Genomic DNA, 13,399 nt, shown 5'->3' with positions numbered 1-13,399 from the left:
ATACAACATTTTGAGTGAACAAGTATTTGAACACACTCAAAATGTTGTTATTAAGTTTTCTAACTCAATCCGTCACAGTTAAATTATTTTATTTATTTTAAAAATAAAATATAACTTCATATTTTTTTTATAAAATATACGAATGTACACAAATAGTATCCTTTAACGATTATGTATATTACTTTTAATCTTTTGAGAATTTGAACCATTAAAATAGAAGCGAAAACTCTCTTCTGTAATATAATTTTCAAGACATTACTTTTTGCCTCGAAAAAATGTCGGTGCCACAAATATGTATGAAGAATATTTAAATATTATAGCCGTAAGGATGTAATACATAGTAACGGGGGAAATGTGTTTATACTTGAAAAGCATTATGTACATAATTTTGTAGCAAATGAGATTTTTACGAGGATTTGAGAAAATTTCAGAATTAAAAAGAACCCTGCTGAAATTTAACGTAAAAATATAATGGTAGAAATGTTATATTTATATATTTAAGATTTTTTTCTTTAATTATGTGCTTAAATATAAAATGGAGCTTTTAGAGATAAATAAATAAAATCATAAGAAATTTAACCGCTTAATATTTTCTTGTTTTTTTTTTTTATTATCTTACATATCGCTCACTCCTTTCAAGAACGTCATATATCAAAAATCGTCAAATTTCAGTTGTGCATGTTTTCGGAATGCCCAGAAAATATACTATATTCCAGCAAAAGAGGCAAATTTTTAATTTAATATTTACCCGCTACAGGGCAGAAAATGTTGTTTTTGCATTTTGAAGAAAACGTATCGTTTATTATTTTTTTTTAAATAAACTAAATATTTCTCAAATGGAGAAAAAACCTTCAGGCTTTACCTCAAAAGATTTGTTGCACAGTAAAAAGTTTAATAAGTGGCTTGATATTTATTTTTAATACATTGTGTTATATTTTTAAACTTTATAACGTTCTCCTGAAAAATCATTTTTTTATTTATGACGTTCTTGAAAGGAATGAGCGATATGTCGTACCTACTCTCATTATATGAACTTGATGCGGTGTTTACATGCACACTAGATGGCTCAGATACTTATGCACACCGACAAAAAGGGGGATTTCATAAAAAGGTCTCATTTTTATGAGATTAAAACAATACTTTTGTGTCTATTTTAGTAAAAGCTTTTTCAAACTAACCAAAGATGATGCTGTTAACTCAAACATGAAGTGACATGAGATTTATGACAAATCTTAGGGTACCAAAAATTTGGTATTGTGGTTGTCAAACACGGGTAGAGTGGTCAAAATATAAGTTTAATGGAAATTACTACTAGTTCGTTAAAAAAATAGTATGAATCTTCATACATATAGGTCTCTGGTAATTGAAATACCTACTAAACTCTACGATAGATGGTGTCCAGATGTATCATGTATATAAGGTGTCAATTAAACCATAAATATTAGTATATAACCACTCACCGAGACCGTACCCGTCTCTTCGTCAGGACAATCACTACCACAGCATGCAAACAATACTACCTTGTGATTGTCCTGAGACGGCTACGTCTTGAAACCAATAGACATAAAAAATATCGGTGACTGGTTATATACTAATATTACTAACGTTTTTGTAAAAAAAAAGTAAAAATGACTAACCATGAAGTAAATGCTTTAAATATTAATAATATTGAGAATAACATAAAAATAATGTCTGAAAATGGAGTGTGGCTGAAGTGTGGTTGTAAATCATGGTAGAATGGTGAATGTAACTTATCACTGAACCAGCCTGTGACAGGGCATAAGCCCTGTAAATAACTAGACTTCCATATTTTTCTTCATCTTTGTAGAGATGTCAGAGAAAAGCTAATAGAGCCTTGATAGAACAAGTGTTTTGTCGAATATGATGTAAATTTAGACTGCGTAGTGAAAAGGTAAACGAACTCACTTGGTAACGTTTTAATCCAAACTAATTAACCCTTCTCATATACTACTAATCAAGAATATGTTTATTTCACTAATGGCATATCGCTCACTCCTTTCAAGAACGTCATAAATCAAAAATCGTCAATTTTCAGTTATGCATGTTTTCGGAATGCTCAAAAAATGTACTATATCCCAGCAAAAGAGGCATATTTTTAACATGATATTTACCCGCTACAGGGCAGAAAATGTTGTTTTTGCATTTTGAAGAAAGGGTATTTTTTAATTATTTTTTTAAATATACTAAATATTTTTCAAATGGAGAAAAAACCTTCAGGTTTTACCTAAAGAGATCTGTTACACAGTATAAAGTTCAATAAGTGGATTGATATTTATTTTTAATACATTATGTTATATTTTTTAACTTTAAAAACGATCTCCTGAAAAATCAAGTTTTTTGATTTATGACGTTCTTGAAAGGAGTGAGCGATATGTGATATTATAAGCAGTTAATTAAAAATTAATTAAAGTACTTTATTCAGATGCTAAAAAACTGTTCAAATTATTGATGTCTAACATGAACAAAATATAATAATTTAAATTCCGGGTTCGATTCCCAAGGGGGGTAAAATAAATACAAGTAATTTTTTCACTGTAATATTTATTCATTACTACCCTGGACTGGTACCTGAAGCGGAGGGCTGATCACCTTTCCTTCATGCGTAAACGATCAAGATAACACTGCGTTTATATGACGCAGTGCCCTATGCACCATTGGGGTGCGGATAAGGGTTTTATTATTTTTATTATTAATAATTTAAAGGAAGGAAATATCAAAGCCTTTTAAACATTATTAATGCTTTTGATTTGTCGTGTTTGATTTGATGAAAGCAGATTGAATGCAGTCGAAATGCGATCCCTCAGACGAATGTGTGGCAAAATGATGTTTGATAGATGTTCGAATGATGAAATAAGGAAAGAATGTAAGGCTGAGATAAGCATTATCGATAAAATTAAGAAAGGTGTGTTGAGATGGTTTGGACATGTGGAGCGTATGAGTGAAGAAAGAACGGTTAAACAAATTTATGAGGCGAATGTAGTTGGAAAAAGAAGCAGAGGACGACCGAGGAAAACTTGGCACAATCAGGTATGTCAAGTACTTGAAAGCGGCCGGGTCAGGAGTCGTAATAATCGTCGGGTATGTATGAGGAGATGCATGAATGTAGAAGAGGCAAAGAATGTTTGCAAAGACAGAGTGGTGTGGCGTTTGATTCTCTCTGCCTACCCCTGCGGGGAAGCGGCGTGATGGTTAGTTAGTTAGTTAGTTAGTTAGTTTTTGATTTAATGAATCCTTTAAAAGAACTGTATAACGTACACTATTGATCCTGAATTTTAATATTCGCATGACTAAATTATTTTGAATTTATACATATCCAAGTCATGTAGTATCCATTCCTGTGGTAAGTTTTTTTAAAGCCTTCACCAGATTTTGGTTCCAACAAAAAAAATGCATTATTTTAATAATAAAAGAGGATGAAATAGGAGATAGACAGAAAAACTAAACAAATTAAGGGAAAATTTATATAAATTATTAAAATTACAATATGTATTTATTTAAAAAAAAATGAACACTTGAATATACCACTTTATGAATTTTATGTATATATACGACTTTTAATTAAATTAATTATGTTATAATTTTTACCAGAAGATGACAACATATGTAAGTTTTCGAAACTAGTCGTATATATAAATAAAACTCATCAAGTGGTATATTCAAGTGTTTAATTAAAAATATATATATTTTAACATGTCATTCCACAAAGTTAATGCCGAATCAATAAAAAATTTAATTAAACTATATAAAAACTAAAAATTAAATCATATCATATTCTGAAATGAGGATCAAACACACACATACGTAAGGAGTAATAATAATAAAATTTTTGGATGATTTTAATAACCCCGTTTTCGTAAAATAAACGAAGCTTCGCTGTGATAAAATACAACTTTAAAAAAATATTTTTTCCCGTAAAAGTTTAGTCAAAGGTTTCCATTATTTGGATAGAGTTTCAACTTCAATACTAAGATGTATCGATTTATAAAATATAAATGCCTCAATCGGGTATTATCAATTTCCTAAAAGCGCCATTTTATAAACGATATAATATGTCCGATATATTATATCCGATATATTTTATTGAATGGACGGTTCGATGAATCTGTATGAGAGGTGTGACGCTCAGGTAGACGAACCCTTAATTAGACCAATCCCTTGAGGCTGATGTGAGGGTGGGAAATTAGTTGCCGTTGAAAGGGAGGGGGTCGAATAGGGGTGGATTCACGAAGGGATCACTACAACTTCTATATAGTAACAGTAGTTGATATAAAAGTGTCTGTTCCAATTAACGTTAAACCTTTGTTTCCGTTTGATATTGATGTATTATTTACAAACCTGGAAGTAAACCTGTTTGTTGTATAAGATTGTTTGTCATAGTTGTATTATCATAATATTATTATTGTTAGTGTATTTGGATACTATTTTGGATTATTTACCTGATTCGATTCCCAATAGAGTCAAAATAAATATTTGTAATTTTACATTTTTTTTACACATTTCCCTTGGAGTGGTTCCTGAAGACTTATAATTTTGCCTTCATATAATTGACGTTTAACTAGATGCAGTTTTTTTTTTAGTTCACGTAAGATTTCAAGGAATAATATTGTTTCATTATGGCCAGGCTAACGATATTGTTATAATTTTTTGTCGTTGATAAAACTGAAAAATATTTAATGCTTTTTAAAAAATCTTTGTGAGGCCAATGTCGTTGGAATAATCGGCGGGTAGGTATATATGACGAGATGCATGAATGTGAAAAAGCTGAAAAAAGACTGGTGCGACGTTCTTTATTCTCTGTCTACCCGCTTGGGGAAGCGGCGTTATGGTTAGTTCATTAAATAGTTTTAACAATGACCGTTAAAATTATTCGATTATAAGTCGACTATTTATGCATAAAAAATTAATCATTCTACAATACAACAATAATATCAAATCCTACTTGAAACCCTTACCATAAATTAAATTTATATTTTTATTCTTTTACACTACTTAAATTCATTAAATTTAAATTCATTTTGTCGGATAAATTAAAAAAAAAGTTTTTATTAAACCCCCGCCATGTTGTATATGTAACATAGAATTCTGTCTAGCCTCGTACCAATCAGATAGTGTCGGTAACGACGAAATCCGGTTACGAATCAAATAAAAAAAGAAAAAAAACCTAAAGCAATTATTTTATAAAAAGCTGTATAACATAGAATTAATTAGTAATAGAACAAAAAATTCTGTCTAGCCTCATACCAATCAGATGATGTCGGTAACGACGAAACCCGGTTACGAATAAATTAAAATAAAAATGAAAAAAAAAACTTAAGCAATTATTTTATAAAAATAAATAAATTCAAAGCTGTCAAGATTAGCCGACCGGTTACTGACACTTGGACTTGACATGGTAACTTGACATGAGTCATTCTGTTACTTTATTTAGATACCTTGTTTCAGCTCTGCCGCCCGGGCCTCCGATCATAGTGACAGAGCGCCCCCAATACGACCCCGGGGACATCTTGAGGGCCAACTGCACGGCGCCCCCATCCCGCCCCCTGGCGAACCTCACATTCTTCATCAACGCGATGCAAGTAAGTGCCCCCAAATACAATATTCCGTACGTGTAACATTCACCAATTCTACCCATTATTGAAAACCACACTACTCAAATTCTTGGAAGTTCTATATATATATATATATATATATATATATATATATATATATATATATATATATATATATATATATATATATATATATATATATATATATATATATATATATATATATATATATATATATATATATATATATATATATATATATATATATATATATATATATATATATATATATATATATATATATATATATATATATGAACCAATTTTGAAACATTGTTCTTGAATCACTAGAACTTCACTAGAGACATCTATTGGTGAGATGAAAATAACCTTTTTACTGAGCAGAAGCTCTTTTATTAGTATGTGAGGTCCAAATCCTGGATTGGATTTTTCTACTTGGACATTATTTTTGCATTTTGACATCTGAGATGAAAAAGAAAATGAAAGTCTAAGTATAAACAAACAAACAAAAAAACTCTTAAACTTATTTAAGATTACCCTTTAATGGTACCCTTCATGTTAGTAACGATCAATATAACACTGAATCAATACGATGAAATATCAAATGTTCACATTACACACATCGCTCACTCCTTTCAAGAACATCATAAATAAAAAAACTTGATTTTTCAGGAGAACGTTTTTAAAGTTTAAAAATATTATACAATGTATTAAAAATAAATATCAAGCCACTTATTGAACTTTTTACTGTGCAACAGATCTTTTTAGGTGAAAACTGAAGGTTTTTTCTCCATTTAAAAAATATTTAGTACCTTTAAAAAAATAATTAAACACTACATTTCATTCAAAATGCAATAACAATATTTTCTGCCCTGTAGCGGTTAAATATTTAGTTAAAAATTTGCCTTTTTGTTGGGATATAGAACATTTTATGGGCATTCCGAAAACACGGGGAACTGAAAATTGACGATTTTTGATTTATGACGTCCTTGAAAGGAGTGGGCGACATGTTACATTCACCATACTTCACATGATTGACAGTCACACTCATACTTTTTTGGAACTCATAAGTAAATCACAAATCTCATCACTCTTCATGTTTGAGTTTGCAGCAGCATCTTTGGTTTATTAAATTTTTTTCCAAGCAGATAATTAAAATTAAATAACAACTTTAAAATTAGAACTCTGTCACTCGTTGTCACACGTGGCGTGTTTACAACATCGTTAATTAAAGTACGGCTTTGATACAAGTTAAACACCCTTTCTTACTGAACAAATAAATAATTCACAGTGTACATACATTGAGACAGATTATTTAAGGAGAAGATAAAACAAAGAATTTAGTTAAACTTATATCGAATATGTCTACATCTTGGCTATTGCATAATTAAAAAATATAATATTTCTTGAGATTTTATTAAAATTAAACACTTGAATATACCACTTTAATGAGTTTTATTTTTATTTACGACTAGTTTCGAAAACGACAGATGTTTTCATCTTCTGGTACAAATTAAAACTAAACAAAGTTAATGCCGAATCAATAAGTAATATTTCTTGAGATTGTTATCAAGATGTATAAAAGTTGTCTAACAGAGACGAAGAAATTTATGAGAGAAAATATAGATGTTTTCGGTATTTTGGCCTGTCATGCTGACTTAAATAATCACTTAATTCACTCATAAATGAAAATTTGCACCACTTCATTGTAAGGTGTATATTGCAATTAACAAGATATATTTTGTATCAAGGGACCCGTACACGTACGGGTATGAACATCGAGTGCTTTAGCAATTGCTGCCATTCTCCTTTACCGCTTTATACTATCTTTTTTTCTATGTATATATATAAATATATATATATATATATATATATATATATATATATATATATATATATATATATATATATATATATATATTTATATATATAAATATAAATATATGTATATAGATATATATATATATATATATATATATATATATATATATATATATATATATATATATATATATATATATATATATATATATATATATAAATATATATATATATATATATATATATATATATATATATATATATATATATATATATATATATATATATATATATATATATATATATATATATATATATATATATATATATATATATATATATATATATATATATATATATATATATATATATATATATATTTATATATATATATATATATATATATATATATATATATATATATATATATATATATATATATATATATAAATATATATATATATATATATATATATATATATATATATATATATATATATATATATATTTATATATATATATATATATATATATATATATATATATATATATATATATATATATATATATATATATATAAATATATATATATATATATATATATATATATATATATATATATATATATATATATATATATATATATATATATAAATACATAATTCTTGTAAGCGTATTTGGCTACCGTAAATGTGAAATAATACTAAATAAATCCTACCCTTATTCAATTGGTGAAACCTAATTATTTCACAAATCGGCATCTGAGGGCAGCAGACGAATTGTCACATCTTTTAAACGTTTATTCGGAAATAGAGGTAAAAGAAGATTAAGGAAAATTTTGCATGATTAAGATCGTAATTACTTGAAAGTAGTTAAGTCGGGAGTCTGAATAATTGATGAGTGTGTATGAGAAGGTACATGAATGTGGAAAAGGCAAAGATTATTTTCAAATATTGGAGCAGCGCTCTATTTTTTCTCCTTTTCCTTGGAAAGCTGCTTATTGGTTAGGTAGTTTAAAATAAAAATAATTTGATTCAGGAAAATGTAAGAAAAAAAAACAAATAAACAACTACATCTACAAAATCATTCCAAATGTGCCTCTGATGAATTTTATTACTTTATAAAATAAAAGTAAAACAGTACCTTTCTCCAACCGATTTCGACAAAAACCTTGTCATCTTCAGGCATGGATATGTAAATATACATCTTCGAAGATGAAAAGGTTCATGTCGAAACCGGTTAGAGAAATATACCAAATATAAAAGTGGTTGAAATAATTTTATTTTTATTGTGCGATGTTTTATAAAATGTGTTATAAAGTATTTAAAAAAATATTATAGAAATTTTATTTCTGTATCCATTATCAAGAATTTTCGCTTAACCTTTCCTTTCTGGTGCTAAAGTTAAAACGCGCGTCACGGTGTTGGGTAGTCACTACACAATAAAAAATTAGCGGTTTTAAAATCGAAAAAATACGAAATTCATAGCTTATTCCCATAATTAATTATAAATGAAGTAAAAAATTATAATAATTCAGATTTATTTACTGAAAACATTAAAAAACCACCTGGCAACGCTCACGGAACAAGCATAGGCCCACTCTTGTCGGAAGCCCTAAAGCTAATGCCGCTTGCCTACTAGCCACTAGCCAAAGAACATTGAGCTTTGAACTTCTCATGCTTGCACAGTGCAAGTATGCAAGAGCGAGATGCGAATATAGTGTTGCGGTTCCCACACACTCTTCACGCGCTGTTTATACGTGAATTTGTTTGCGATATTCACAAAATACATCCGATGTACCCGATAAATTCTGATTATTAATAATATTATTTTTTAAATCAATGCGTTAATATGTTTTGCAGGAATATCTAAAATCTTAGCCTTGTATTTATTATATTACAATAATTAAAGAAAACACTTCGTTTTTTACCACTTGAGTTTAATTATAGACTACATGTTTCAGAAGCTAAACTTCCATCATTCAGGTCTGTATAATAACTCCTGATTATATATAATATATCATATAATATAACATAACATCATTCAGGTCTGTATAATAACTAGTTATTATACAGACCTGAATGATGGAAGTTTAGCTTCTGAAACATGTAGTCTATAATTAAACTCAAGTGGTAAAAAACGAAGTGTTTTCTTTAATTATTGTAACATGTCTTACCACAAAGTTAATGCCGAAACAATAAATAAAATATTTATTATATGTATAGAGATATTAATAGTTATTAGAAGCAATGTGTACTAGGTACACAACACCGGGAAGGGAAGGTTAATGCATTTATATTTTTAGAAATATGGTTCTGTTTTTCTTTTGGCTATGTTTGAAGTGAAATTTCTTGTATATTTTAATGCCTTAGCCAGCACTCTTACCCCGGGGTTAAAATATTCTCGAGACTTTATTGACGCGGTATTTGTATTTGACGCCACAGAGCCTTTTTAGATTCCCCACACGTTCTTTCCCTAGAGGCGTCCGTTCGCTTTCATATCTCCATATATGCTTAGCCTCAACCAATCAACGGCATCGCCGATAATACATAATACCTCATATTACTTCTACCACCACACACTTCAGCGATTCTCTAACATTTTCAATTTTAAAACTAAAAATTAATCATTTTAAATGGTGAATGTTCATATTAAGGCTAATAAAAAATGTTTTGTAATCGTTTTTGTAATTGGAAAACTTAATCGTGCCAATTTTTCCTCGGTCTCTCTGTGCTTCTATTACTGACCACGTAAGGATCATATTTTTTTACTATTCTTTTATTATCCGCCTCCGTGGTGTAATATAATGTGTGTTTAGCTACCGTGCTGCAGGTCCTGGGTTCGATTCCAAGGGGGGGGGGTTGAAATAATTATGAGTGATTTTATACTCAAATGTGTATTTAATATTACCCTGGACTATTTCTGAAGCGCAAGAGAGATCACCTTGCCTTCAGGTGAGCAACGATTAAGATCAAACTGCGTCAATACGATGCAGTGCCCCATACACCATTGGGTGCGGATAAGGGTTAGAATTCTTTCATTACTCATTTGACACACATGCCCAAACAATTTTTTTCTTAATTTCATCAATAAAGCTTGTCTCAGCCTTGCATTTTTTCCTTATATAACCATTTGAAAATCTATCATTCAATGCATTTCGACTAAATTCAGTCTACTTTCTTCCTTATTTTTTCAACACGATGCTGCAATTCCATATGTTTAAAGAGTCTTATATTATTTTCATTGAATGTTTGAGAATTTATGGTTCATATGTTCACACATGAGTACACAGACTAGGTATTATGGAATGTTGGGAGAAGAAATATGACCCGAGGACAATTAAATTAACTATACGTGAGGCCTGATGGAGCTTTCCTCCATATGACGCTCTTGCAGCATCAACCCCTATTTGTTGTGAAAATACAAAGCTTTTGCGATGTTTTTCAAAACACGTGTACGTTTTACGTGCAATGAATATTTAAAATGGTAATGAAACATGAAAGAAAGGTTTAAAGTGCACTTTTCAAAATAATACACGAATATGAAATGTAGCCACATACAAAACAGTGCCTACAATTAAAAATGTATCCACATTGTTTTCAATTTAGATTTATTGCTTATTACGTATTGATACTAATTTTACGTGTCTTTTTAAAGACGGTAAGAAAATTTCTAGAAAGGTTATTGAAACTAGACTGATGTAATATTTAGCCAAAAAATGTGATTCTCGAGAGAATAACTATTTTTGATTGATGTACGTATGTCAGAATATGAAGTGCATGTTTGGGATAAGAATGAAGAAAGGTTTATTCGGAACGTGGAACGAATGTATAATAAAACAAAGATAGGAAAAATATGTATGATATTTTATATAAGAAAATGCGAGGTTTGCATTCGTTGTGCAAAAATTTAAATAATAGCTTCGTTATGAACAAAATAATATTTTTATTAATTGAAAAACCCTTATACATTGAATGATTATAATTCGCGTATTAAGATTTCTTTTTTTTATGAAAAAAATGGAAGCCTGATTTTACGACTTACTTCACGAATGCATAAAAAATGTTACCTGTATGCGGAAGGATCTAAGACTATTACATATACGTATATACAGGTTTCAAGAATTCATGCAATGTAGATGTTCAATAATGGGTAGAAAGGTGGACGTTACACAAGTGTATAAAGTGATTGCTTAAGCCAGCCAAACGCCAGATCGTAAGTCCTGGGATACTCAGACTTCCATGGGAAGAATGATCCATGTTTCATGTTAAGTTAAGACACATTTAAAAAAAATGCTTAAAAAAATGAAATGAATAAAAAATGACTTTTTAATTTGATTATTGATATTAATAACCGTGTTTCTCAATTATCATCGTTTTTTTTATAAATATTTTTCTTCGAAGTTGTTATTAGGAGAACAAGAAACGGGAGCTAAAATAATAAAAAAGCTTAAAATACAAAGTTACATATGCCTTGTAAACCACTTTCTTCTCACCCCTGACCTAGACCAAGCTATCATTATCCTTGATCCTGAAATTCGTCAGAAGGTATTTAGGTATACATCTTTTTTCGCAGATAAGTCCGGGATTGCTGCGTCAACAGCCAGTTGAAGACGGTCTGTACAAGGCGGAGCTATCTGTATCCTTGTTCCTGTTGCCCGAGCACTACATGGAAGGACCTCCAATCCTGAGATGCCTGGCCAAGGTCCTGCATCTGTATAACCAAATGGCCGAATTGCCACTCAGGGAGAGTGATGGGCCACCAAGATTAGGAAGAGGTAAGAATTCATATTTTTTTCTTGAGTTGACACCAGAAAATCGTACATATTTTTGTTATCATCTGGGAATTTCTAATTTTTTTGTTGTAGCTTAAAAATATGCCTTTTCTAGTAATCAAAGTAAAGCTTAATATTTTCAAAAGTGATAAATATTTTGTTGTTTAATACTATCATGATTTTGAATTGTTAATCAAATTATATGAATAACATGTTTAAAAATTATTATATTATTATTTTTCTAGCATTACATATTCTTAGTAGTAGTAGTCATTATAAACTGATTAGACATGAGCGATCGAACTAAATGACCGTATTGAATAATGATTTAAGCAGTCATTAAATAATTATATAAATGATTATGATCAAAAAAAGATAGTCAGTAAATTTGACTGCGGATTGCGCATTTCTAGCGTCTAATATATTTGACAATTTGGCATCAAAATCTTAGCTGAAAAGACATCGAGATAAATCGAGAAAAAGTAACAGTTGGCCTTGAGTCACATTTCTAAAACAGATAACTTCCGATTAAGTGAAACGTTAAATTAAATTATGAACCCAATTAAAAACATTTAATTTTTTTTAAATTAAATGTTCAATCCATAAAAACGAAGTACAAACAAAAATAAACTATTAAATATGAAAGGCTTTAAAAATGGAAAAATTATGATTAAACTTTTTTTGTTTCAGTTACGTCTAACTCTTCAAACAAGCTCCCCACACCAAGTAACTTATTTCCACTGTTAATTTTGTTATCATTTATATTAATTAAAATTGAGTGTTATTTTGTATAATAAAATATTTAACGCAAGTAGCTTAGTATCTATAATGAATTTTATATATTATACTTATATGTGATTATAGATTTAAGAATTAATGTGATACATCTAATTGAATGTTATATAACATTATAAATAAATAATGTATAAGATATTCTTTTTTCATTTTATTCCTCTTGCCTTTTACAAAGTTTATACAAACAATTTTAATCGACTATCGAAACTGTCTATATTGACAGTAAACGAATATAGAACAAATGTGTATAAAAATAGATTTATTACAGTGATAGGTGTATTTATTTCATAAAAATGACTCATATTTTTTTTTTATCATACTCGTAAAATTGAAAAATACTTCTTTGAAAATACCAATTGCTCTTTTTACTTTGTGAAATAAATAATACCTTAATAAACATAAATCAGTTTTTTAAACG

General features: G+C 28.8%; 1 protein-coding gene across 1 annotated transcript in view; it reads left to right on the top strand.

Annotated features, from left to right (window-relative positions):
* The window catches only part of LOC148299583 (uncharacterized), a 46,735-nt gene extending 33,618 nt beyond the window's left edge, over positions 1-13,117 (top strand). The window contains exons 4-6 of the mRNA XM_088275922.1: positions 5,464-5,597; positions 11,988-12,189; positions 12,877-13,117. Coding sequence (XP_088132048.1) covers positions 5,464-5,597; positions 11,988-12,189; positions 12,877-12,980 — 440 coding nt within the window. The 3' untranslated portion in view covers positions 12,981-13,117. The remainder of the gene's footprint in view (positions 1-5,463; positions 5,598-11,987; positions 12,190-12,876) is intronic.
* The last annotated feature ends 282 nt before the right edge of the window (positions 13,118-13,399 follow it).

This window comes from Brachycentrus maculatus, unplaced genomic scaffold, assembly GCF_059751285.1.
Source record: "Brachycentrus maculatus isolate JH-2025_06_01 unplaced genomic scaffold, ASM5975128v1 h1tg001060l, whole genome shotgun sequence".
In the NCBI taxonomy this organism is placed as follows: domain Eukaryota; kingdom Metazoa; phylum Arthropoda; class Insecta; order Trichoptera; family Brachycentridae; genus Brachycentrus; species Brachycentrus maculatus.
The sequence above is the reverse complement of the archived record's forward strand: the minus strand, read 5'-3'. Positions and strand labels throughout refer to the sequence as shown.